The following is a 26,054-nucleotide window of genomic DNA, read 5'->3' on the forward strand; positions in this document are numbered from 1 at the left end:
ATTATCTTATTTTTTATTATTTATTTAGATATATTTTAAAATAAATAATTGAAATAATATTAAATTTCAATACACAAATGGCAGAACTAAATATGATGTCTGATAGATACATAATTTTTATATTCCTTTTTTGTTAATAATATATTAATTTTATTGTAAAAAAGATACATCATATGTGTGCATGACAATCGATCTGTACTGTTTTTGAATTGATATTTTTGACATGCCATTTTTTCTTTTTCAAAAAAAGTAGTATAACATTCGACTACAAAAATAGACTGATTGTATCATTTAATAGTGTATTGCGATTTTTAGAAGACCCCACTTTTTAATGCAATATATTCGCCTATTTGCATATAGGTGTCGTCGTACGACACAATGTTAAACATATATATGTTAGTACGTATATTTAAGACATCGAGAGAAAGTGATATTAAGTCCGTAAATAGAAATGTATATCTTTGATGAATTTTTCCGTTCCTTTTTTCTGTACTATAAATAGCAAAACAGAAATCAAAATTAAACAGGAGCATAAACTCCAAGGTGTTCTAATCTTACTAAACAATAAAGAAAGCACAATATATAATTACTAAATATATTTTGCAATCTTTTATTTTCGTATATTATTTTTTAATAGTTTTATGCATCTTTCTTATCTCCAAACAAACTTTTATTAAATCATAAATTATTGCTATTATTGCACTTTATATATAAGTTGTCGCCTACTTTATACAAAACCTATATATTTCATTCTGAATTGCTTCGATAAAACTTGACGCATTAAAAACTCAAAATAACTCATTTTTTAATATTCTTATATTCCTCGGAACATACAAAAGGAATTGGATTTATACATTACTTTCTCGTTTTTATATACAGCTTTGGCCAAAAATATGAGATATCTTATTAACCATTATAAAACATTTTAACTCTAAAATGAATGTATAGCATTTATTATGAATTATCCTACTTATATATAATGGTACTTTAATGGCTGGTAACCAATAGAAAACAATACAAATAAAAGAAATTTAGATTAATGAAAAAAAACACACAGGTGCTTTATTTTTAGTCAAGGCTGTATATTTTACTATCTTTACTGTAAATATACTTTTTATTATCGCTATTTATTTTGCATCACGTGAACATTTTTGTATTCGATACACTAAGCGCTTGTATCACACAATTGATGAATATCTTACAATCCAAGTAAATAAATCTGTATAAAACACAATTATATACATTATGCAGCATTTATTACATGAAAAGATAAATTATACTAACGTCCGTGTGTTGCATATCTATCTTAAATCGGTATTTCGTATAGTAAAATTTGTCAATCGACATCACAAAAGTTCTATTGTCATATACCTGTCTTTTGACGGCATTGTTTATTAAATTCTTTTAGTACATCGCAAAGTCGTCCCCTATTTGTTCTCTCGCGCAAAATGCGCGTGACGTCCTCCTTCTGCAACACAGCAGCGAGGTTCTTTTGATTCTCCAGTCCAATGCGTAACCACTGCGCAGTCCATTCCGGACATGTTTTATTTAATGCTAACAAAACTTCGGCGTGAGGCTCCAAGTTATTGTGAGGCATTGCTCCACCTGAAATTAAGAAATAAAAAAATTAATTAAGAAATAAATTGATCGACTGTTTTCGCATTTGCAGGTATTCTGAAATTTTCTGCTTACCGACACAATGCAAAATCGCGGCGACAAGTTCCTGTCCAATTGGTTGAATGAACGTTTGCAGGTGCGGGCTCTGCACAATCGCATGACTAAGAAAATATCCGGCTGCTTTGGCTGTGGCTGTCTCCGGAAGCGTTAGACAAGTAATCCCTGTAAAAAGGAATATAACTACATTGTATGATGATTTTCATATTTCCAAGGAAACGTATGATGACGTTGCGCTTACCGCATTGCAACATATCCGGAATTTGATCCGGAATTTGTAGCAATAACCGGGCGTTTTTCTTACAAATCTGCGCGAGCACGCCCATGTATGCTTCCATCAAGTCCGACCACTCGGACAGATCGCCCTGCACCGATTTGCACACTTTCACGCCGTTCAACGTTAACAAGCTCATTTCCGCAAGTACCGGACTCACAACGTTATCTGGATCTCTGCCGAACAGCAGCACGAGTTGCTTCAGCAGATTTAGCGCAGCTGGATGCGGCCAAATTTTGTACGAAGTTGATAGGATTGGTAACAAGGGTCGTGCCTCAATCTCCGGTTGTCGCAAAGCAGTCACGGATCGTTGCGCGCACATGTGCATTGCCTCTAGTGTGGCGTTGTCCTGACTCCACTCAGGATGTGTGATGATCTGATTGAATACCGGCAACACGCCGTCCAGCACAGCTTTGCCGATCGCACCCTCGATCGTGCTGAAGAACATGGTAGCCATCTTCAGATAATTAGTCACACCAAGCCGTGCCGTGAACAATGGTTGTCCTAGTAGCTCCTTGATCTTCGTCACGCACAGTCCCAGCGTCGCCTCCAGATGCGACAGTTGCTCCTCCATAGAAGGTAACACATTAAGTAACTTTCCAGCCGCATACATGAGTCGCAAACCTTCTCCACCACCAGGCTCGACATTTGGTAATGTCTGACTGATAGTGTGAAGAATGGATGGCGCATAAGGGGCGAGAAACGGCCCGCACTCCCTCGTCAAATCCTTCAGTGCCATACTCGCAAACGGTGCTGTCATAGATCCTCTGGTCAGTCCTTGAGTAACGAGCTGCAAGACTTTTTCTAGCCAGGGCTCAGGATGCTCCCCTATCCATTCGGCATATGCGCCCAGTGTGGAACAGGCACAAATTAGTACCTGGTGACGAAATGAGATGGTGATGAATATATTTGTTATTACACAAATATATCTTTTTAGAAAAATATCAATAACTTATTTTATCATTTATTATAACAATTTATTTTATCTATTATACTTGAAATTAAACGACATTGTTTTAGCTCATAGCTCTTCTAAATTATTGAATTTTAAATATTATCAAGTTAACTAAAAATAAATTATATTTAGAGATGCTTGGAAGGAGGAGTGGTTTGCAATTAATCATTGTTTCCTATGAATGATCATACATACCTCTTCGGGATAAAGATGATAAGGTATGTGAACGATAATCAAGTTTATCAGCGCAGGGATGTAACAGTACTCCTGAGTACCAACGCTCTCGGATAGAGCTTTGAAGGCGTGTAACGTTGATTCTATGTGAGTCCATGGTGAATCTTCCAGGCTCAATTTTTGCCCGAGAAGTGCCAGCAAATCATTACCAAGAACACTGTAACAATAGTCCAATGTATCCGCCACATCCTGCCTATAACATCTGAAGAGCTCACGCTCATCCGCGTTCCCTCTCTCGCTTGGAGACGTGGGTAACGTTGATTTTCGCAGCAACGCTTGGGCTAGTCGGAAATAAATTGGCTTCAACGCTTCCAAAGCTCGGTTCTCTAACGGTTGATCTAACGTAGCAAGATCGTCTTGTAACGCGTACCAAAATCCAAATGGAATACAACTCCGCGTTTCATCGGTAGGATAACGTCCCTCCAGTTCCGAGCACTCCAATAATAGCTCGATCAATCCCATAGCTGTCCATGTATGCGCCTCGTTGGAATTCTCAGCCAGAGCAATCAGAAAGGCCCGACTGTGAGCTTCTCCAATAGCGGTTAATATCTCACAAAAGTATTTTCTATTATACTGCTTCGCCAACAATACTAAACTTCTGGCCCATTCCCAGAAAGTTTGTGGCCGTTTATGAAGCTCATAGTGTGTTACGATCATAATTAAACAATCTTGTACTATATCCCAGCTCTTGATGTTATCATCATCACCATGATTCTCATCTCTTTAATGAAAAAAATTGATATTTTATTTAATAATTCGATAATCCGCATCTATTATTCTCTCTCGCTCGCTATACAATTAAATTTAACCCTACTGATCTGGATTTAGCATATAGTAAATAATTAATAGATCATATAAAGATTTATTTAATTATTTACAATTGTTTTTCTTAAGTAACAGAAAATACTATGTTATTGCTTAATAAAGTTTTGTAAAGATGAAGATGAGGGAATATGTCTTCTCACACTATGATCCAACATATAATTTTTCTTACTAATATTTCATTTAAAAACTTTTTTTTCTACTATTTGCATTTTTATATCAATGTAAGATTTTTCTGTGAAATTTTATCTTTTTAAAGCTTTTTTAATCATATTGACTCAAATATAGTTATATAATAGATTTGAACATGGCAAGGTTAACAATATTCATAAATTTTGTCAATACAACTTACTTATTAGGTGCATAGTGACCTGCAGCTACTAATAAATAAGGATAGATTTGACCACTAGTCTCTAAAGATAATTGGCCGATCTTAAGCCATGATTGAGCGCATTCCAGTGCCAAGGAATATAATATACCATCATTGCCTTGAGAATCCGGGTTACACATTGAAAAGACCTGCTGCAAGAACCACGCGGTTTGACACCAGCTGTTGATCAAGTTGACAAGAGCTTCCCGCAGTTTGGCACTCTTCGCTTCGTGTCTCTTCTGATACTGAAAATAATTATAAGCTTATTAGTTTAAACTCATTGAAAAGCAAAAATTAAGTAGATCCACTTATATACATTTTATATTTTACCTCAACAGGAAGCGTTGAGAGCACTCGAAGCAATAATTCTAACGCAGATGGGGAATCATAAGGTAAAATGTCAAGCAATTCGTCAACTATACTCCTATCATGTTCCCTGTTTTCTGCACTGTAAACATTGGCCACAAATGCAGCTAACTGAAATCAGTTAACGCATATATATATATTAAATATATGTATATTAAATAATTAATCAATTATATAAATTTTTCCACACAACAGAATTAGAATTCTAAAAGATGTCTTAAGAACATCTCTTAGAGAATTATGATATGTAAAAAACTAATAAACACATAATATTCCTAGCATGTTTTAAGAATATTATTTATCTTTTTTAATATTGATATAACATCCTAGGAGTAGTGTGTATTAGATGTAGAAAAACTATTTAATAGTTTTAATTTAATTATTTATAACATGACCTTTTTTCAAATAACAAAGAAGAATATATTACCGCTTGACAAAGCTTTGTAAGGATACATAAGGGTATGTTAGGTCTTTTCACACTATTAAGCAAACGTTCCCTTAACACCGGATACTCAGCTTCAGGCACTTCATTCCATTGCTTAGATATCTTGGCATGGAGAGTAGTTGCCGCAAAAAATTGCACTTCGTATGACTGTAGAGATAACAGACTTTTATCATTAAAGGAAAAGAAAAAGATAACGAAATCCATATTGTTCAAAGTATTTGTTATACATTTTTATAAATTGTACAATAATAAATTATATATATAATATAATTTATCATTACTTTTAAAATATATCCAACTTCTTACTATAACTTTGAAGTTCAAGAATAAAAAATACAGCAATCGTTTTATTTCAACTGTAATACTTCTGGAGTAATCAGTTAAAAAAAGATTACACAAGTCGCAAGAGATACATGTAAGAAGATAGAAGCTTTGCAAAATACAGAGGAAGGAAAGTTAAATAATTCTGGAATGCTTTCCATTTAGTTACAAAACTTGACACAAACATCCTTCTATCTTTTTTGATATACAATGAGTAACAAAGAAATAATAGTTGTGTCAACAAATGAAAAGCAGTCCTAGCTGGCATAGGTACCTTGCAAGGATCTAAAAGTTGCCACACAAAGTGCCAGGCCTCGGGCGAGGTTTGCACTTGCAGAAGCCATGAGTGCGCCTCGTTGCTGCCCGCTGAGTAAAATTGCCTGACCGCGTCGTCAACAATCGTTGCATAATCCATACCAGGTGCTTCGTGCAACACGTTTGCTTTGACAGCGTAGTACACGTATCAGTCTTCTTATTAGGGTAGGTCGCACACGAAGACCAACACGATGGCTGGGACTTCGTGATTGACATTCGTACATCTAACACGTCCCACCGATCGTACGTCCTTACGATCCCTTAACATTTTACTTATCAGAAAATTCGTTCAAGCGCAAATATCTTCCCATCTGTGGTGACACACAACCTAATCTAACCCGATCCTGATCTAACCTAATTCTGCATTTCTGCCTCATTCTTCTTCTTCTTCGTCGATAGATGGCTCTGTCTACGATTCCACGGGTCGAAAAACTCGAAAAGTATGTTCTTTTATGAACTTCCAAACGTCACAGTTGCATACAATTTTATATTTCTTTCTATTAAATATTGAATAAGGATGAAATGATATGCGCGATCGTTAAGTGGAATGTATCGAGCGTCTTATAACTTATATGAGGTCTGTCCGCGTTGTTTAAAATCTCCAAAAATATTTGCATTTTAAAATGAGATAAATATATATTCGGGCATTTTTTGAAAAAAAAGAGAAAGCAAAGAGGTTGAGTACAAAAAATGCTAGTAACGTGAACAGACTTATGTATTCAAATTTTGAGAGTGGAAAAGAACAGTTAAGGCCGCAGCACAGACTTTTGCATAACGCATAAGCGAATCAACAAATCAGAATCCTTCCTTTCCTTCCGGAAAAGAATTTTTATTGGTTGATTCTCTTATGCACTATGCATGAGTCTGTGCTGCGGCCTTTAAGTTAGGAGCACAGCTCTTGCAGAACGGAAAACACATAAGTTATAAGAAATTCAATCAGAGTTCTTTATTTCATGGAAAGGAAGGAAACGAAGAACTTTAATTGGTACATTTTCTTATGCATTATGTGAAAAATCATCGTAGCAAGATGTTTAAAAAGCTTTCTAAAGTTTGAAATCTCTACTTTTCAGACTGGTACTTCAAAAAACAGTGTTGCCGATATTTCATAGAGGATGCGGTCCACTTGGCGCTACAAATGCTTCGAAACTTTTGATTGACTAATCGAAAGAAAAAACTATTAATTGACCAATTAAAAAATGCTTCGAAGTTCGAATTTCGTAATTATGCGAAATCAAATGAATATGAAATTGTTAAATTATAACTAACATTTTGACTCTATTTGCCTGTACACCAATGTATATTGAATAAATACATAGGTTTTATATTTTGAATTTTAAATTTTGAGAGTCATTAAACTTTATTTTATTGTAACATTTAAAGTTTATGTAATTTTAATGCTTCGAAGCATTTGTCGCATCAAATCGATCGATCGATCGTAGTCGAAATTACAAAAGTATAAATGAATCTTAAAATTTTATACGAAATTTGTGATGTTGCACGGCACGAATTGAAAATTATGCACAAATGCCGTTTACCGCTTTCGAAAAAATGAATCTTTACCTTTAATTTGCTTTTTTGTTGAGTTCTGTACGATTTTTTTTTCATCGATGTATTTGTGGACGTATCGGCTGTTATACATCCCTATGCGTTTATCGTGATTATATCCTATATGATCATGATTTTTCTCGTTTCCTTTTAGCGCATTTATCATTTTCTATATTACTCGCAGAATACAGTCCACATGCATATAGTTGTTGGATCCAATATACGACATTCTAGATACAGTAAGAATAACTAAGAAATAATCGTAAAACGAAATGTGCTGAAAGAGCATATAACTTCTCTCGCAATACCTTCCAAAAGTTTAGTTAGCACTTATCCGCCTTCTACATATTTTCCACGTTCCATAATCCTACTAAATCTACATACATCATCACTCTATGGAAAAGAATACATTTCTCAAATATAACTACTGGTACAATTTAACGAAACAAGGAAGCTACTTTTGTTATGTTAATTGTCTTTATTATCCGTTCATAATAGAAGTCTTTTCGTATATTTTCAATGTCAAGTTTAACATATCTTAAGGTTTGTGAGACAGTAATAAAAGATCATATCCCAGATTAATTCTTAATGAAGGTAAGTAAACTTGAATAACTATCACTTTAAAGTTTGAACAAATGTGCAAATTAACAAGTTTCACCAGATCCATCACATTGCGAATAATTGTTGCAATAAACGGAATGTAATTTAGGGCCTAAGGTAGGATGTGCGACATAGTAAGGAAACACCAACATCCCATTACATGCTGCTCCGTATTGTCCTCTTGCATTCAATGCAATCACCCCGCCGAAAAAGTTAGGATAATGATGGGTAATTCTCAAAATCGCATTCTTAGCAGCTTCTAATGGACTTAGTCCACGACGCATTTCCTCTACTGCCAGGAAGCTGTAAAAATTTTCAATTTTTAATTTTAACAGTTGTAATGGTAAGATATACTGTGTGTTACACTAGACATCAATTTTAAGTTTCTAAACAAATTTTATAAATTAAAGTAAGAAAGTTAAGATAAAAATTAAAATAAAATGTATAAACTTATATTCTGGTTCATTAAAATATATTTGAAAATAAAAGTTTGTATTAATATATAATATTACCTTGGCAAAAATCGCATCATAATATCTCCGTCACCGGTAGCAGCAGCTGCGCCGATGTCCTGAACGGCATATGCGCCAGCTCCTGGAATAGGAGAATCCCCAACGCGCCCAGGTATCTTATACTTGGCGCCATTTGTGGATGTTCCAACTGCTATTCGCCTCTGTGAGTCTATCGCGAGTATACCGATCGTATCATGATTTTCCTCGCTTCCTACTACCTCGTTTTTGTCATCTTCTATGTCGATTGGGCAATATGGTCCACAGGAACTTGTTGGATCTGGTGTGACATTCTAGATATGTACCAAAAATATCACAGAAATAATTATAAAACAAAATGTGCTCAAAAAGAATATAATCTCTCTCAATACCTTCCAAAAGTTGGGTTGACACTTGTTCGCCTTCCATTGTGTCCACATCTTCTTGGACTCATCCGTTTGTAAAGACTCCTGCTTGAATCCCATATTCACAGCAAATTCTGTAGCTAAATTTCCAACCAGCAAGGAATGCTTTGTGTGTTTCAATATTTTGCGAGCGACTGAAATAGCATTCTTTACATTTTGTAGTCCTCCTACTCCTCCTACGGTCATTGTTGTTCTATCAAAAAAATTACATTTTTTAAATATATCACCAGTATAATTTAATGAAATAAGAATAAAGTTGTTTTGTTACTTTAATTGTCTTTACCCGTCCATAATGAGAGCATCTAGCGTAGTTTCTCCAGATTCATCCGGACTGCCACCAAATCCCACAGTCTTTCTACATTGCTGCTCCTCACACAAGGAACATCCTTCTTCTATTGCGTCCAAAGCACTTCTTTTTTGATTATATATTACATCCCAGGCTTAAATAATTAACAGTGTCTTTAAATTAGCAGAGATTTTACATATCTTTTACTCTTGACAAATTGACACAAATATTTTAATTAATATACCTTTTTCCGTTGCATTTTTGTAATCCCAGGTGACCACTATTATAGGATGGCTACTGTCGAGAATGTCAGGATTCTGCTTCTCGTTAATTGCATTCACAAACGAATAAGCTTCAAGAAGCAATAAAATTCCTGCAAAGCTGGCTATCCTCATCCTGCAATTTCTGTCTACAGCTTCTGAATTGTTTGCACGGTATCTATGGAGGCATTAAACAGCATTGACTTATACAACAAAAAGCATAGAAGGGGAAAATATCTGATATTTTATCTAAACAGGAAATATATTATATAGTTGATAATATTGCTACAAGTAAATATAGACTCAAATATCGCTCAACGATAACGATTCATTGTTAATAACCAACAACTACAATGATAAATTATGAATTTTGTTTGTCTGGAAATTACCCATATGAATCTATTGGATTACGTTATTTTTCGTATTATTACACTTGCCCTGAGTCTCACTGTAATTATGTTATCATATTGTTAATATTTCTTTAATGGGTAGATATATTAATCATAGCTGCGTTCGGGCAGCGTATTATCAACGCCATTTATATAGTACTTACTATCATTGTCTCACATCTAACAGACAACGAAGATAGAGAATGATAGCGTTAATCTCCTCGAATCCAACCCATGTAAACATTGCACCAAGCACACATGTTTGATCATATATACAGAATGTAAAAAAAAACCATTGTTAGCGCACAGGTACCGTTCTCAATTGTTCTTACATTCTGATATTATCAAAGACCACCGATTTTTGGAATTAATATTTAGAAAATTAGTTTATAATATAATTAATTTTTATTTAATTTGTTCATATATAGCTCCATAACTATGGAAAAAGGGACAGCAATTTATATAGATTTCCTGCTAAATGCTTATTTATGAAATATGTGTATAATAAAAAAACATGCAGAAAAAAAATTGCATTATAATTTAATAATTTATATGTGCCTTCCAACAACTGACACAGTACAACACAGTGATTATCTCATCCAATTGTTTAGTATTGATGACAAACAACAAGGATGTGACTGATACACAGTGAATGCATTTCAGCAAGGACAATCAGATACTGTGCAATACTGTACAATACAGGGAATCGTTTTATCCTTGTTTAATATATAGGGTTTCGATTAACTTTAGGCAAACAACAAGGATGTAATGATTCACTACTATAGATGCGTTCTGTATAGCACATGATGTGCATGATGCATCCAATGTCCTTGTTTAATATTAGATGAGCAACAAGAATAAACCATGCATTAAGCACACCATGCGAAAAATGGAACGCATCGTATGTTAAACCTCTATTGCGTAAACATAAGTTTAAGAAAGCAACGTTCGTATTTTTATTTTGAATCTTTGATATCCTCAAATTGTTCATGATGATGGAATTAAATATACAATAATTTTAGCTTTTTTAATTACCATCTATCCAGTTTTGAAAATTAATATGAGAAAATATAGTACTATGTGACACGTAGATTTAAAAATCACATGACAACAAAAGAACTTTTTTGGGAAAAAATTACATGCGCTAAAAATGTAAATTCTATAATATAAGATGCGATCAAACTTTTTATATTTAACTTTACATGTACAAAAGAATGTCTTATATGTAACCATTATATATACTTTATATGTTTGAATATTATATAATGACGAGAGACCTGATGAGGGTAGAAACATTTGTAATTTTGCTGGTTTTATATTTGGAGTCTTCCAGTAACAGACACAGTGTAACACAGTAAATCATTACATATACTTGTTAATTGTTTGCCAACGTTAAAGATGAAATGTCGTTACAAATTTTTGCAATAAAAGTGTATTTTATATTTTGTATTTCAGTAGAGCACATAAAAATATTACATATTTTGTATTTAAAATTAAAATGTTGAAAGTTTCATGTATTTCTTAATTTAAATAATAAGATTAATTGTCAATCCTAGTATTTGAAATACAAAATATAAAATACTTTCAATCTTTAGTTATTAATACTAAAATACAAAATACAAAATATTTTTATATATACTCATAAAATAGGAAACATTTTATGTTCTCTGTTTAAATACAAATATAAGATACAATTGTAAGCTGGGCCGAGAAAAAATGTCGGACGCTCGACGCGATGTCGGGACTCGAACCGAGGACCTCTCGTATGTAGTTCGAAACACAAAGCCACCGCCTTGTCGCGGAGCCACACAGCCTAACACGTAGATCTTAATTGATATCTTACACAATTGTCTTACAAATATCATTTTTCAAATAAAAGTATTTCAAATAGGACATAGGGCTGCGCACAATAGGACAAATATTAGGAACAGATATTAAATATAAGAATTTTAACCTATCAGAACTGTGTACTGTGGAATGTGTGTGCTGCGGCCTTAACATCCCTAAGGGTACTGAAAAAAACCCCTAGATTTCTCCCTAAATATTTGTTTTACTTCAACTTATTGCACCGTGTGTACACTGTGGTATGCTGTGGTACAGGAACAAAAAACAGACAGTTGCTATTGTTGCTATAAAGTGTGAGTTGCTATGAATAGAACTTGACACTTGACACGACGCACGCATAATAATACACAGAAATTAGGCGTTTCTGTAGTGATCTCGTTTTTAACTTTTGTACTTTCATTGCATAGACACATTTTCCATTCGTTGACATGAATGAATATAACTGACATCTCACTCATCATGTGTACAAGATAGTGATTATAGGAATTGTCCAAGAAGAAGATAAGAGAAATTTACGAGACAGATCGTACAATAATCGTATAATAATCGTCGTTTAACATTAATTAGTTAGAAGATCTCGAGTGTATACTGAGCACCTCAGGTGTCATTTACTAATTGTACAAATTATCCTTTACATTTCCATTATATGAAATGTCATTCAAAAAGGATCTAAGGCTGCTTGTGAAGCCATACTATTTGATAAATATCCTTCTCAGTGTCTCCTACATTATCGCCAAACGCCTTCCTGTAGTCTGTAATTATATATTTGCTCAAGACGGCTGCGAGTTTGATGGGGTAAGTGATGCTAATTGGCAATATAATTTTAACCAAGGTTATGCCATACTTCTCAAGGTTGTTTGTATAAAATTTTTCGTATTTATATTGTGTTACACAAATCTTTTTCATGTAGATAATACAAGCATTGTATAAAATGTATAAATTATAAATTACATAATGCAATGCAGAAAAAAGTGATTAAATTTTATGATTACTGATTTATCTGACTTTAGTAATAATGTAAAAAATATAAAATAGGAGTTCAATGCAATGATAAAAAATGAGTTTTGACGATCCATGGATTGTTTATATAAGTGATATAGAAAATAGTTTATATAATTTGTTTTATATATACATAGATATAAATTATTATATTTTATGCATAACACAATTCTGATTTTAACTCTTGATTATGCAATGGGTTATTTAGATTTAAAGTGAATATTTTTTATGAATTATACATTATCTATATGATTAATGCTATGAGGTTCCAAATTGTAGACAAAAAAATCTTTATCAATTGCTACAATACAAAGATTCACTTTTGTTCTATACTTTAAATTAAAGAATATTCTAGACTTAGGTTTCATAATTATAGATGAGAATTAACATTCATTTATTTTATTACTTGTGTTTTTAGAGGGAGACACAGATTCTCTTTTTCCTCATAACTGTCGTCATGATAAGGACAAGAAAAACTGGCAGCGTAACTATGATTAATTACTTGACATCTAGTTTCATGTATACAAAAGGAGCAAATTTGATCCTGTGGTTCTACGCAGATGTACGAATGGGCATTCTATACGCATTTATTTTTATATGTAAGAGAAGACTATGGACAAGAGTATACAATAAACAAAATGTTGGCTAACTTTGTTTATGGAAAGTCTATGGCAATGTGTGTAACTGAGCATATGGATACAAGATAATTTTAATTGTTTTCCATAAACAGTACAACAGTTAGCCAATAGTTAACTCACTGTACTATTGTGAATTAGAAACCATTATGTTACAAGTAATCTAATAGCACTTTGTGTGCAGTATTCGCATTAGTGTTGCCAGAACCGATGTATCAAGGGCCTGAAAACGTCGTCTATCTACGTGGAGCCACTGGATTGCAGGAAGAATTACAACGTAACACCAGAGTGGTCTGGCTAGTTGCATTTTACACTGCATGGAATCCAGCTTGTGTAACCTTTGCACCAATATTTTCTGAACTCTCTGCAGAGTAAGTGATTTAATTAAATATAAGCCATATTTTGCAAATGTTGAAAGTTTTTTTGGTACTGACGAGATTCTCTTTAATTTTTTATTATATACTGTATTTATTTTATTTACTGTATAAAATATTACTTTATTCCATATAACATCTTTAGCATTTAATTTAATTATATATATATATATATATATAATTAAATTAAATGCTAAAGATGTGTGTTATATGGAATGAAGTATTATACACACACACACACACACACACACACACTTATTTTATATATACTTATATTTATAATTTTATTTATTTGTTTGATTATTTCTTCTTATGTAACATTAAATATACTTAATTTCAAAATATTACTATCTTATTCTTTAATTAAACAATCAGAGGATGAATAATATTATTAATCTATATAAAAAACCATTTTTTAAAATATACCTTTTAAATATACTTTTAAGTTTACAGGATATTTCTCTACAAATAAAAAAAATTTTTAGAAAATACAAAATAAACATTCTACTGAACGCGATTATATATAATCTAATTTCTCTTTTTTGTTACGAGAAAATACTCGGTATGTTTACTATCACTGAAAATAATTGTAATTTAGATATGCATTGGAGAACTTCAAATTCGGTAAAGTGGATGTTGGAAGACATCCTGATGCCGCGGCAAAGTATCACGTCAGCGATGCCAGCACAAGCAAGCAGCTGCCAACGCTAATACTCTTTAAAGATGGCAAGGAAGTAGAGCGACGTCCATATGCGGATCATAAAGGAAAACTTGTCAAATTTCTTTTCTCGCTGGTAAGTTGTCATCTATTTTGTTAAAATTGTAACTTATGTAATTCTAGCTTATTTATTTATTTTGATTTTTCAGGACAATATAAAGGCTGCTTTCGATCTCAATAATATTTATAGTGACTGCAAAAAGAATCCTATTAAAAGAAAAGAGAAGAAGTTATTAAAGGCGGAATAATGAAGTGAAATTTAGGCATTTAATAAGAAACTACAGTTCGTAATTGAGCGAGTTTTAAATAGATGAACTTCTACTATGTAGAAATTATAATAAGCGTGTTATCTTTATCAAATTCTAAATTAATTCTCCATCTGCAATCGTATTTTTACTCCCTTCATTTATAATCTGAGTCTTTTTCATTCAGTTAAATTTTTTTTTTACTGTTACAGGCTTTCAAAAATGTGGAAAATTTAGAATTACTCTTTAATATCTCTGTTACATTACTATATGATTTTAAGATAATACTCTCGCGACAATATCAGACAATACCATCCAAAAGTTAAGTCTCATCACGCACTTATTGACGATATCCCACTACTGCCAATCAGAAAACTTTTGACTGCGTCCAAGCCACACACTTACACGGAAAGAAAAAAATGAATACAAATAGACGCAGATGTTAGATGCTCACTGGCCATTCCCTCCATTTTCCTTCCAGTCGTCTCTTTACACCAAACAAAATCGAAAATTACATTACGGTAAAAAAAATTATGACATTTTTTTACAATATCCATTTCATGTTCTTCTATTGCATGCTCGTTTTTTATTAACATATAGCTACTAATTTAGACCCTACAGAAATAAATGTGACATTTTTATGAATTTTGTATAAGTGAGTGATACATATACAAAAAAGTACAGTTTTTAATTGCTTATGTTTCAATATTAAAAAAGTCAATCTAATTGTAATTGCACAAGTGTGTTAAAGTCTTCTAATACAACGTATAGTTTCAATTTCAAGAAATTCTTTATTTCGCGAGTGTACTACCTTAATTTAAAAAATCTATATTTAGAGTTTATAATCTCTCACAAATTAAAAAAATTTATTTAATCTGACCTTTACTTCAGATTAATTTAAGAGTGAAATTTTATTTGTGTCTTATTTTATCTTATGTGTATATACATATATATATTAAATCATTTATTATATATATATATATATTTATATATATGTGACATTATCACAGATCTTTATAATAGCATTATTTATGGACTGTATGGTGTATGAATGTGTTGTATATATATAATATATATATATACATATGCATATAATATATAAATATTAACGTAAAGTTCAAATATGTACAGAAAGCTTATTACATAATGTTGCATTGTTTTTCTTTAAAATAAGTTTGACATAGTTGTTAAATAAAAGCTGATTAGCATGTACATTTTTTTATTTCATTCCTTATTATAGAAATATTTAATATTGACCCACACATAATATTTACAATTATGTGCATTTGACGTTGCTTAGAAATAAGATACATTACGTATAATCTTTGTAACAAAAAAAAATTAAAATTACAATGAGAGAATTTATAACAGTAAAATTAAAAATTGAATTTTATTCCTCATTTAATCTAGATTCTCTAAATTAAATTTTAGCCGCCAAATTTATTGAGAAGGTTTTAGAGTTTAGTGGGCAGCAAACTTCCGTATTATTTCTATTATAAAGCGGGGAGCACAGACTTGCAGGATTTGCATAAAGCATAATGGGCCTTCTACAATAAGCCATTACTTAAGTTTTAAATGTTAAATCATAAAAAATTTACCAATTACAATCGAATGTGAGAAGAATAATCGACTGTGAGTGGTCAATTCTTATGACTTAATACTTAAAACTTAGGTAATGGCTTATTGTAGAAGGCCTATAAGAAATTCAATCAATCAGAGTTCTTTATTTCATAGAAAGAAAGGAAACGAAGAACTTTGATTGGTACATTTTCTTATGCATTATATATTATACGTCTACAATAGAGTTTTAAGCCATAAGGAAACATAATCGATTATTCTCTTCGAATTCGACTGTAATTAGTTAAGGGTCGACAGGAGTGACCCACTCCACTCCTGTAATATTTTTGTTAGCCTTTTTTTTTTACAAAAAAATAGCTCTGTACGAGCCTTCAGGAGCCTTTTCTGATTACGAATATCACAATCAAAACACGATTCATGTTATATTTTAGCCATAATTTCAGCATAAAGGTATACATTTATGAGTGCAAATCAGTGCAGATCTGGGTCAGTTATGCTCATTTTTCTTCTTAAAGAAACAATATTTCCTTATGAAACCTGTTGGGATTTCATTGTTATATTGCTGGGAAGGCTCGTACAGAGTCAGATTTACAAATTTGAAAATTTTTATTAAAATAAGATCATGTATACACCTCTCAACTGCACCATAGTACACATCGAGTGCGATAACAGAACAAATTTTTATTATGCCTTTTTACAAAAAAATAGCTCTGTACGAGCCTTCAAGAGCCTTTCCTAATTACGAATATCACAATTAAAACGCGATCCATCCAGTATTTTAGCCGTAATTTGGGAATAAAAAATTCATCTTCGATTAGAGGTCTCTGAGTCACTCCTGTCGACAGTGTCGACCCTTAAAACTTTGTAGATCCGGGATCAAGTGGGTTCCATTCTGTTTTGATTGGTTTTGATCTGCTGACTATTCTAGGTTCTAATTATGGTTCTAGATTCTAGTCTACTAATTCTAGTGTTGTTTGAAATCCACGTGCTGTGAATACGTGTTTCAATATTTTAGCGTGCCACAGGGATTCAGGAAAATTAAAAATATTTTTATTCGTTCGTTCGCATTTATTTCGTAATGGTCAGTACTAGTCAGTATTAGGTTTGCTAATTGATTTAAACAGCTGATTAATTGTGATTTTTTTAAATAGATGCAAGACAAACGTACTCTACCGTCTCCATCTAAAGTGGAAGATCTTTTGGATGAAGAAATGATTCAAGAGAATGATATTGAGGAGGTTATTGATTTGAATGATCCGATTTTCGAGAGCTCGAGTTCGTCTGACAATGAAAATGAGAATCCACAAACAGATGCTCTTATGCAGGAGGACAACGTAGACAATGCTATACGTGTTTTTCGTGGCCACAAGTCTCGTAAGAAAGCCTTTGATCTTCACTTGAGACTGATTAATGTGCAAAGCATTGGATGCTTTCTATTTGGTGATACAAATCGACACAAGTATTATTCTGTCTTCGGATACTTTTAAGTAGAATGTATCATTAGTGACACAAATTGACATAAACATTATTCTGTCCTTGGCAATAAATAAGAAAAATGAATACTTGTTTTAACTATGTCTCCTAAAAGAAAAACAGTCAAAGATAGAACAACTCTTGTGTCAACTTGTACCATCAAATAAAAAGTATTTGTAGTTTAACATTGACAAACAAGAATGTAATGATTAACTGAGTTATACTAGATTGTTTGTGTCTCTTACCAGAAACTTTTTTATCTTTAAATTGATTTTAGATCATATAGTGTTTTGTTGCTCGTTAAGTAAAAATGGTGACTTAATGGCAACAGGGGGTGAGGATGACAAAGGATACCTCTGGAATACCAACACGGGTGAGAGTATTTTCAATACTGATGGCAGCCATGACGATAGTGTTATATTTGCCGAATTTAATTACAACGACAAATATCTAGCCACAGCTGATATGTGTGGCAAAATAAAATTGTGGCGGATAAGTGACAAAACTTGTGTCTGGGAAACTGTCTTAATGAATGACATTAATGTGAGCATTGTTAGATAACAATTATTAAAACTGTTTTTATATAGCTACAAATAAAATAATTTAATTACAATTTGATCAACTGAAAAGTAAAGGTAATAGGAACAAGGGAATAACAGATTTTAATCAGAAACTGTATATCCTAGTATACATGATTTCTGATAGATTAAAATCTGTTATTTTTTATTTTTATTGCCTGTGATTTTCAATTGTGTCTTAAGGAAATCAATAGTTTAAAGAAAAGTACAAAAAAATGATAAGTACAAAAAATTCAACTTTAAGTAATAAACTTATTGTTCTTTTAAACATAAGCAGTTATAATAATTTATTAATAATCTCTTTTTTCATTATCTAGTGGATAAAGTGGCATCCTTTCAGTGATATCTTAATAACAGGTACCGAAACAGGAGAAGTTTATATGTTAAAAACACGAAAGGATGATTGCAAAATCTTCGCACAGGGTACCGGTATTAAAACAGAGGCTGGTGTAATTCTTCCAGATGGTAAGTGATAGGAATCTTAGATTTACTCAAGAGAGCACTAATCTAAATCTTGCAGGGAAACGTGCTGCAATAGGATATGAAAATGGTATGATTCACGTAATAGATTTAAAATCGAACACTCTAATATCCACCACTCCCCCTGACCAAACAGGATTACATGGGCATTCAAGCACTATCATTGCTCTTGATTGTTACATGGATAATAATCTATTGATTTCGGTGTCAATGGAAAGTCAGACTATTCTAAGTACAGCACATAATGGCAAGGTATAAGAAACTTTTATTTTCTTCATTCCTTGAAAAGAAAGGATTATTAATTGATAAAATTATTATTTTTTTGTTATCTGTATAAAGATTAAAGTAACTGTCATCAGTTATTTAAGATTTTTGTCTATTGCTGATTTGTAGCTTAAACTGTAACCAAAATCAGAGCTTGCAGACCTTTTCAAACATATTTTTTTATAATTGAGTTTATTATGAGATAAAGTCAACCTTATGTCTATCTATTTTGCAGGATAATAATTTTTACGAAGCAAAATATAAAGAAAAACGATCTAAATCTAATTAATTTTTACGAAATTATATGGAGATTAAGTCCGTAGATCTACTAATTATGAGTTTGCTGCTCTTATATACTCACGCGGCATCCGGATTCGTAACTTAAGAGTAACTTGATAACAAAATATTTTTCAGGTGATTTGTATACTTCAAGATTTAAATAAACATGGCGATAACAAAGACCATGTAGAGGTTGTAGCGTTTTGTAAAGATCCTACATTCCCTGCTGCTGCAAGTGCAACAGTCACGAGTGAAACATGTGGAAAAATTTACATATGGGATATTTCCAAACAAGTATTATTCTTTATATTTATATCTAGAATTTCTTTTTTTTTTTTAATATTAACAAGTCCTAAATCTCATTCCTTTTCAGAATCTTAGGCACGAGATAAATCAAGAAGGAGGTGTCTCAAAATTAGTTTGGACTAAGACATCGATATTTTTTACAGCGGGATTAGATTGTAAACTAAGATGTTTTGATGCAAGAGCAGGTCACTACCTTCGAGTATTCTCTGGGCATAGAGGGGCTTTATATGACATATGCATATCCAGGTAAACCATTAATAAGCAAATTTGTGTTAGTTGCGTAAGAAAAGAATAGAATATAAAATTGTTAGTATCATGGAAAAATATTCTACAAGTAGATTAATTATACTTGTTCGAAGTAAACTTTCCTTAAATTCGGACAGTCATCATGTAACATCAAAAAATAACTTGAATTAATCGTAAATTTTAATAAGCGTTTATAATTCTATATCGCTAATTCTCGAACAATTAAAATTAATTCAATTTTTTGTGATATTTTGAGAATCTGGCATTGTCAAAGAATTCTGTAAATTTCCTATTTATGAAATATATTCGATCTCTTCTATGGTATTTAATACATTTCGTAACTTTTCAGTGATGAGAAGAAAGCAGTAACAGTTTCCGACGATGGTACTGCCAGGATCTTTGATATTTCATCTATATGTTAACATATGATGGAAGATATAGGATATTAAAGTATAAAAATACATGTATATAGACGTATATATAAGCATATATGAATTTGTAATATATTTTCGCAAGTGATTTATAAAAATATATATATATTGATAAAACTGTAAAAAGGAGGAATAAATGTATTACTGAAATTAAGACTGAGCAAATTATTAAATAAACAAGATTTCCTGATTTTTTTATAGAATTAAATTCGAATAGAATAGAATATTTTCGAGTGGAAATGCAGGGGTTTCATTTTTCCCAGCAATTATAATAAATATACAGATAATTTCTTTGTAAAATTCCTAATCTTCAGATTATTTCATTCAACGCTTGTTTGCATATTCTTTATCAATAACTTTTTTAATAGACGATGTGTGACCATTAAAGCTTATCTGAGCAAATCTTGAATCTTACGCTCCAATTATTCAAGAATTTGTATAGTTTCACAATGTGTAAAAAATATTGATTAGACTCAGTTGAAATAAATTAAGAAATATGGTGATGTCTTTCCAAGTCAAACACTGGTTTATAAATCTCAGTATATATAAGAAGATATCTATCCTTACTGATGTACTACAAGCACTTCTGAAGTTTGGAGAAAACTTTGTTTATCGGTAAGCAATACACAAACATTAGCAAATAGTTCGTTATGTATTATCATATATCGGTAGTCCGTTGCATAATTTAGCGATATTCTTGCATTGTATTTCGAAAAAAAGTTTACCATAATCTAATAATGTTGTTACAAAGAGTTTCCAACTTATAAAAAAGATTTAAAAATTAAAAATCTATGATTATGATGCGTTGTATTCATTGGATGTCGTTTTTCTCTTTACACGTTCCATTAATCTAGTATTAGAGAGAATTAATAGATGGCATAATATTTGTAATACTACGTGTTCAACTAAGACTGAGTTTATTAATGCTATACAATTGGTGCTCTACATTTTTTACATTTGAAAAATATTATAGACAAACATTTAATGTATCTGTGGGCTCTCCCTTATCACCAATCATAGCTGACATAGTTTTAAAGGACTTTTAGAATCAAATTGTTTAAATAAATTGATAATTAATCCAACGTTTTATGTACGCTATGTGAACGATATTACATTAGCAACTAATAAAACATATATTAATGAACTCGGTCATACTTTCAATAGTTACTACTTAAGACTTAAATTTACACTGGAGGAGGATAATGATAGACTGAATTGTTTAAATGTGATTGATAAAATCTAACAATTCTATTATTTACGATTGCTATTAGAAACCAACTTCCTCAGGATGCTATTTAAATTATTTTTCACAACATCCATTAGTGCATAAAATAGGAGTTATAACTAGTTCTAACAGACAGAGTAATACAATTATGATATATCATCCTTTTTATTTTTCTCAACATCCATTAGTACATAAAATAGAAGTTCTAACTAATTTAACAAACAGAGTATTACAATTATCTTATCGTTTCTTTCATAAAACAAATTTTGATAAGATTTTAACAATTTTATTACAAAATAGTTATCCATTACATTTTATTTTTACTACTATTAAAAAGAGATTACACAAAAAATTCAGCTCATGTAGTACACAGTAGGTGCTTTCCAATTGATGACACAAGTCGACACAAGTATCGTTCTATCTTTCTTGACATTTAGAGATTGACAAAGATAGAACGATACTTGTGTCGATTTGTGTCATCAATTGGAAAGCACCCAGTAATATCTAATAAGAAGAATGATAATATCACAGATAAAAAACAAAATTATTTTACAATACCGTTTGTAGCAAATATTTCGAATAAAATAAAGAATTTTTTAAACAAATATAAAACAGTCAAAATATGAAGGTATCAATAAATTTAATAGTATTATTAAAGTACAGAAGGACAAACTATAGACAATGATGCATACGTATGTGATATATAAAATATCATGCAAAGAATTGTTGCTACACATTCTTTGTGTTTCCTATACATATGTATAAGACAGACGAGTAGGACATTAAAAACGAGAATAGATGAGCATTTACAAAACATCGCATAGAATACTCGCATGATTTCGATTGGAACAATATAAAAATACTTGACGAGGAAAAAATTCTAGACGAAAGACTAATATCAGAAATGATTTTAATACACAAACAAAAGAATATATAGTTTAAAATGCAAATAGATACAGAATTATTAGATAAGGCTTTTGAGTATTTATTTACAAACAAATGAGTTTCTCTCTCCTTAATAACTTCTTTACTTTCTTATTTATAAATGTATATTCTAACTTGACATGATAATAGACTGTTATCTTTAAAGTTCACTGATTTACCATGTAAGTTTTAATTCAGAATTATTATAATGCAATTAGCAATGTAAAAACAAAATTAAATAAAGAAGTAATTCAAATCGAATAGTATAATGTATATAATATTATGATTGTGCAGTGTACTGGGAAGCATAATGGTAAAGTTGAGGAATTTTGTTTTATGGTAGAAGAATCTGAATCATGGATCAAAACGTTTGTTATCAAATATATGGAATAAATCTAACTACACATCAACAATCAGTGTTTAACTCGGAAAAGCCTCACAATATTCCTTTTCACAATGTACTTATAAATCATAAAAAAGTTTTGTTATTTTTATGTATTTATGAAAGTTTGTCTTTATACCATTCTGTATCGAGTTGGTATCGCTCGTTTCTCCACACAAAATGTGTCGGCGCATTTTCCTCGCCGTTTTCAAAGTTGAACAAAGCGCTGAACTCAATAGCTAAATTGGATCTCACTAAACCAATCCCGCCAATTTTCTCTGGTGCAGGATGATACACTCTACCTGTTTTAATGTTCATAAATAATCTTTGTGGTTCGAAAGGCATCTGCGACAAATTTGTTGATTATTACAGCGTCTGTAAAACTCGTTAAAATTGTAACTTTACTAAAATTATTTCATTTTTCGATAAAATTCAACTCATTCTCTTACTTTTGTTTATCCACTAAATAAATCTGATAAATTATCAAGTTGTCTTATCTGCAGATTAGACATATATGACTATATTTAGCTGATTCTGTGAAATTACCATTAATAAGTCATCTGCGTGCGCGTAACTAAACCAGTCCTCTTCTGCACCAGTTTCTACGTTACACTCTTGGATTATCTTTGTAAAAACCAATGGCAAATCGTCACATCTTACATAATTTCTTTCTACGCCACAAATTGATAAGAATGGAAAGTCGTCTGTGTAGTGTTCAGTATCGTTTTTCCTCATGCGCTTGAAAAAGAATGCCAGGAATTTCTTATCTGTAACAGTTGCAACATTTATTAAAAAGATGTTTTCAGTTGATGTAAACATTGGTGTATACCTTTAAAACAGGAGGTGAAATTCCTTATGCGGACATCATCCAGGAACAACTGTAATAGATATTATAAAGTTATTCATGAGATATTTGTTACCCTCATTTATTACCCTGAATATTTTTCCCAGAATTTTTATTCAAATTCAAACACTTTACAGAGATACTGAGAAAATCTATGGTTCTTTTTTTTTTACAATTTTTCATACATGAATTCTGAAATCTCCTAAGATTTCTCATTTTATAATTTCAAAGAAAAATATCTTGATACTTTCTTAGAATTTATAAGATTTTATCAGAAATTACAGAATGAAAAATCTTAAAATATTTCAGATGAATATTCATGATGAAAACATATCCAAAGAATTTTAAAAGAGATGTAGATTTCCTCGGCACTTCTGAAAGCGTTTATAAAAATCTGAGAAAATATGTTTCACCAGTGAAAAAACTAAATAGAGAGATAATTTCGATAGAGATAAAATGAAAAATACCATGCCTTGATGATCAATATAATAGAAGTACTCTCGCACACGGGGTTGAGGAGATTGACCTTGAATATATGTCACGTAATTTCTCCCGAGAATATTGGATAAAAGAAATTTTTGGCTGGCTGCAAAGCCAATACGCATACAAAGTATGGACGTCATTTTGGTAAATTTGAATTCAATAATAATCACAATATAAGGACTTCAATTCTTCAATTTTTCTTTCTTAAAGTAATCTATTAATATTGAAGAAAAACAATGTAGAAAGTTTGTCAGGAAAAATTATTTTTATAACCTCCTAACTATTTCCTGTACATTTCTGTTGTGTTTTTTTTAGGAAAAACGAAATAGTTCCGATCGGAACCCATTTCGATTTTGTTCCATGATCAGATTCGTAAATTATTACTTAAGCTGCGTTCAGTCTGTATCACAGTTTAATATCACACTGTAGCGTAAATACATCAATTACATACACATAATACATCAATTATATTCCTCTATATAAACATTGATGCAATAAACGTTAAAGCGAGTATTATATAAACATCATATAAATATTATGCATTTTTAATAACGTGATAAATACCCATTATGAGCACAACAGCTAACATTATTATTCCAACTGTTGCAAAAAAAACTTTAACCTCGTTCTGAGGTTGTGCTATCATTCGCACGCGTCTTATTGAATATACCATGTAGAGTGGCATCGAGGGACTCTCACTTCCAATAGCTCCTCCGGAAATTTCTTTAGAAGACATTCTATTTTCGTATAGTGTGATCGATTGGTTTCAAATCTTAGATTAATATCTTTTATGCGTGTGAACTTGTTTATCTTCGTATTGATTGTAAAATAAATGTGAAAAGTGTACGGCGGGGAAGAGCACAAGACAATTCCTGATCTTACTTCCCTCTCACCTTCTCTCAATCCAAGGAATGCCAAGTATATTTTCGGATGTTATTTGGAATTACGCACAAAACGCATGATACATCATTCGTCCTTATTGTTCACCGAGGAATAAAGAAGGATAAAATGATATTTCATGCACTTCATGCGTCATTCATAGGGCGTGTCCAGATTCCCATTCGGATGCTGCCAGTCATCCTCGTTTAACATTTTGTAAACAACAAAGATAGAGTGATATCTGCGAGTGGTACTCGGATATCGGGTGGGCATAGCGTTCATCACTGAGTGCGCACCAAAATTGTACGATTCCCAGCTATAAAATAAACATTCTAAAAAAACAAACATAAACATAAACATTCTATAGCGATCAATGGGCAAATTCAAGACGGCAAAGCGGCTAGGTAACGCTTGCTGAGCGATTGAATATGATTAGAACTTAGAACCAAAATTTCGAAATTGCATACATATTAAGTATCTATTTATTTTGTAAGCTGTTCTCGATACACAAAAATGACTTTTAAACTGTAATATATATAATTATTGTATGTGTTAGTTATATTTTACATAAATAATTTATTAATAATATAGCATTTATATACAACATATATGTGTTAATTTCTTTACATAATACAATAATTTGACATGTACCGATAATGAAAACATATTAACCTCATATTGTGTGCCATGTCTGGGAAGAGTGGGAAGGTTCGAAGGTGTCTCGAATCCAGAGATAATTAAAGAACGCTGACATTATCGACATTGATTATTAGAAAACTCTATTAGATCGGTAACAGTAGGTCTTTGTGTTGCCAGCGATTGTCGGTAATCAATTAACCATTTTATTTTACCAGTGATAGATAACGCAATTACCGCCATCTAACGAAGAAGAACACGATCGCGGCCTCGCGACTGCGTGCGCCACTGATAGACTGTCAGACGAACGGAGCGGAGCGAGAGTAAGAGAGAGACGGTGAGATAGTGACAGGTTCGTGAGATGAGATACGAGACAGTAGCGAGGAGAAGGTGGCAGTTTCCCGAGTGAGAGAGAGGTGATCCGTTTTTCGCGCTCTCGGGACAGCGTCTCGCGTTTCTTT

General features: G+C 31.8%; 5 protein-coding genes across 7 annotated transcripts; 2 read left to right on the forward strand and 3 right to left on the reverse strand.

The window, feature by feature from the left end:
* Positions 1-1,177: 1,177 nt before the first annotated feature.
* Positions 1,178-6,067, reverse strand: cdm (importin-13-like protein cdm). The gene is made up of 8 exons (XM_018549563.1): positions 5,736-6,067; positions 5,123-5,287; positions 4,660-4,806; positions 4,312-4,574; positions 3,099-3,858; positions 1,916-2,825; positions 1,693-1,839; positions 1,178-1,605 (listed from the first exon to the last, which is right to left on the reverse strand). Exons 1-8 carry the CDS (start codon positions 5,874-5,876, stop codon positions 1,364-1,366), a joined length of 2,775 nt encoding a protein of 924 aa, XP_018405065.1. The 5' UTR covers positions 5,877-6,067; the 3' UTR covers positions 1,178-1,363.
* A 1,763-nt stretch (positions 6,068-7,830) lies between these two features.
* LOC108781562 (N(4)-(Beta-N-acetylglucosaminyl)-L-asparaginase) lies at positions 7,831-9,998 on the reverse strand. 2 transcript variants are annotated; one of them, XM_018549565.1, is made up of 6 exons: positions 9,934-9,998; positions 9,365-9,558; positions 9,118-9,274; positions 8,802-9,027; positions 8,434-8,723; positions 7,831-8,224 (listed from the first exon to the last, which is right to left on the reverse strand). In XM_018549565.1, exons 2-6 carry the CDS (start codon positions 9,513-9,515, stop codon positions 7,966-7,968), a joined length of 1,083 nt encoding a protein of 360 aa, XP_018405067.1. In that variant the 5' UTR covers positions 9,516-9,558; positions 9,934-9,998; the 3' UTR covers positions 7,831-7,965. The 2 variants fall into 2 exon arrangements, with proteins under 2 accessions (XP_018405067.1, XP_018405066.1); XM_018549564.1 differs by lacking the exon at positions 9,934-9,998 and adding an exon at positions 9,770-9,914.
* Positions 9,999-12,265: 2,267 nt separating this feature from the next.
* LOC108781569 (thioredoxin-related transmembrane protein 2 homolog) lies at positions 12,266-14,602 on the forward strand. Its single transcript, XM_018549578.1, has 5 exons — positions 12,266-12,409; positions 13,032-13,212; positions 13,433-13,619; positions 14,221-14,416; positions 14,490-14,602. Exons 1-5 carry the CDS (start codon positions 12,266-12,268, stop codon positions 14,586-14,588), a joined length of 807 nt encoding a protein of 268 aa, XP_018405080.1. The 3' UTR covers positions 14,589-14,602.
* A 2,476-nt stretch (positions 14,603-17,078) lies between these two features.
* LOC108781554 (angio-associated migratory cell protein) lies at positions 17,079-20,258 on the forward strand. The gene is made up of 8 exons (XM_018549550.1): positions 17,079-17,244; positions 17,315-17,537; positions 17,914-18,179; positions 18,532-18,679; positions 18,735-18,946; positions 19,373-19,531; positions 19,611-19,789; positions 20,139-20,258. Exons 1-8 carry the CDS (start codon positions 17,242-17,244, stop codon positions 20,209-20,211), a joined length of 1,263 nt encoding a protein of 420 aa, XP_018405052.1. The 5' UTR covers positions 17,079-17,241; the 3' UTR covers positions 20,212-20,258.
* LOC108781586 (UPF0598 protein CG30010) lies at positions 20,161-24,272 on the reverse strand. Of its 2 annotated transcripts, XM_018549600.1 has the most exons (5): positions 24,063-24,272; positions 23,581-23,629; positions 23,298-23,518; positions 22,891-23,096; positions 20,161-20,200 (listed from the first exon to the last, which is right to left on the reverse strand). In XM_018549600.1, coding segments are annotated over exons 1-5 (633 nt in total). In that variant the 5' UTR covers positions 24,219-24,272; the 3' UTR covers positions 20,161-20,199. The 2 variants fall into 2 exon arrangements, with proteins under 2 accessions (XP_018405102.1, XP_018405101.1); XM_018549599.1 differs by lacking the exon at positions 20,161-20,200 and having other exon boundaries at positions 22,869-23,096.
* Positions 24,273-26,054: the final 1,782 nt, after the last annotated feature.

The sequence above is a fragment of the Cyphomyrmex costatus genome, unplaced genomic scaffold (genome assembly GCF_001594065.2).
Source record: "Cyphomyrmex costatus isolate MS0001 unplaced genomic scaffold, Ccosl1.0 scaffold837, whole genome shotgun sequence".
NCBI lineage: Eukaryota > Metazoa > Arthropoda > Insecta > Hymenoptera > Formicidae > Cyphomyrmex > Cyphomyrmex costatus.

Coding starts and splice junctions, on each gene's coding strand:
- LOC108781569 (XM_018549578.1), top strand. CDS start 12,266: ATGTCATTCAAAAAGGATCTAAGGCTGCTTGTGAAGCCATACTATTTG. Junction 12,410..13,031: donor ACGGCTGCGAGTTTGATGGG/GTAAGTGATGCT, acceptor TTGTGTTTTTAG/AGGGAGACACAGATTCTCTT. Junction 13,213..13,432: donor ATACGCATTTATTTTTATAT/GTAAGAGAAGAC, acceptor CTTTGTGTGCAG/TATTCGCATTAGTGTTGCCA.
- LOC108781554 (XM_018549550.1), top strand. Junction 18,180..18,531: donor TCTTAATGAATGACATTAAT/GTGAGCATTGTT, acceptor TTCATTATCTAG/TGGATAAAGTGGCATCCTTT. Junction 19,790..20,138: donor TATGACATATGCATATCCAG/GTAAACCATTAA, acceptor GTAACTTTTCAG/TGATGAGAAGAAAGCAGTAA.
- cdm (XM_018549563.1), bottom strand. CDS start 5,876: ATGGATTATGCAACGATTGTTGACGACGCGGTCAGGCAATTTTACTCA. Junction 5,288..5,735: donor AACTTTTAGATCCTTGCAAG/GTACCTATGCCA, acceptor TTATCTCTACAG/TCATACGAAGTGCAATTTTT. Junction 3,859..4,311: donor GGTCACTATGCACCTAATAA/GTAAGTTGTATT, acceptor TTTTCATTAAAG/AGATGAGAATCATGGTGATG.
- LOC108781586 (XM_018549599.1), bottom strand. CDS start 24,218: ATGACGTCCATACTTTGTATGCGTATTGGCTTTGCAGCCAGCCAAAAA. Junction 23,519..23,580: donor TTTCACCTCCTGTTTTAAAG/GTATACACCAAT, acceptor CAACTGTTACAG/ATAAGAAATTCCTGGCATTC. Junction 23,097..23,297: donor ACGCAGATGACTTATTAATG/GTAATTTCACAG, acceptor AATTTGTCGCAG/ATGCCTTTCGAACCACAAAG.
- LOC108781562 (XM_018549565.1), bottom strand. CDS start 9,515: ATGAGGATAGCCAGCTTTGCAGGAATTTTATTGCTTCTTGAAGCTTAT. Junction 8,724..8,801: donor GTCAACCCAACTTTTGGAAG/GTATTGAGAGAG, acceptor GTACATATCTAG/AATGTCACACCAGATCCAAC. Junction 8,225..8,433: donor ATGATGCGATTTTTGCCAAG/GTAATATTATAT, acceptor AAATTTTTACAG/CTTCCTGGCAGTAGAGGAAA.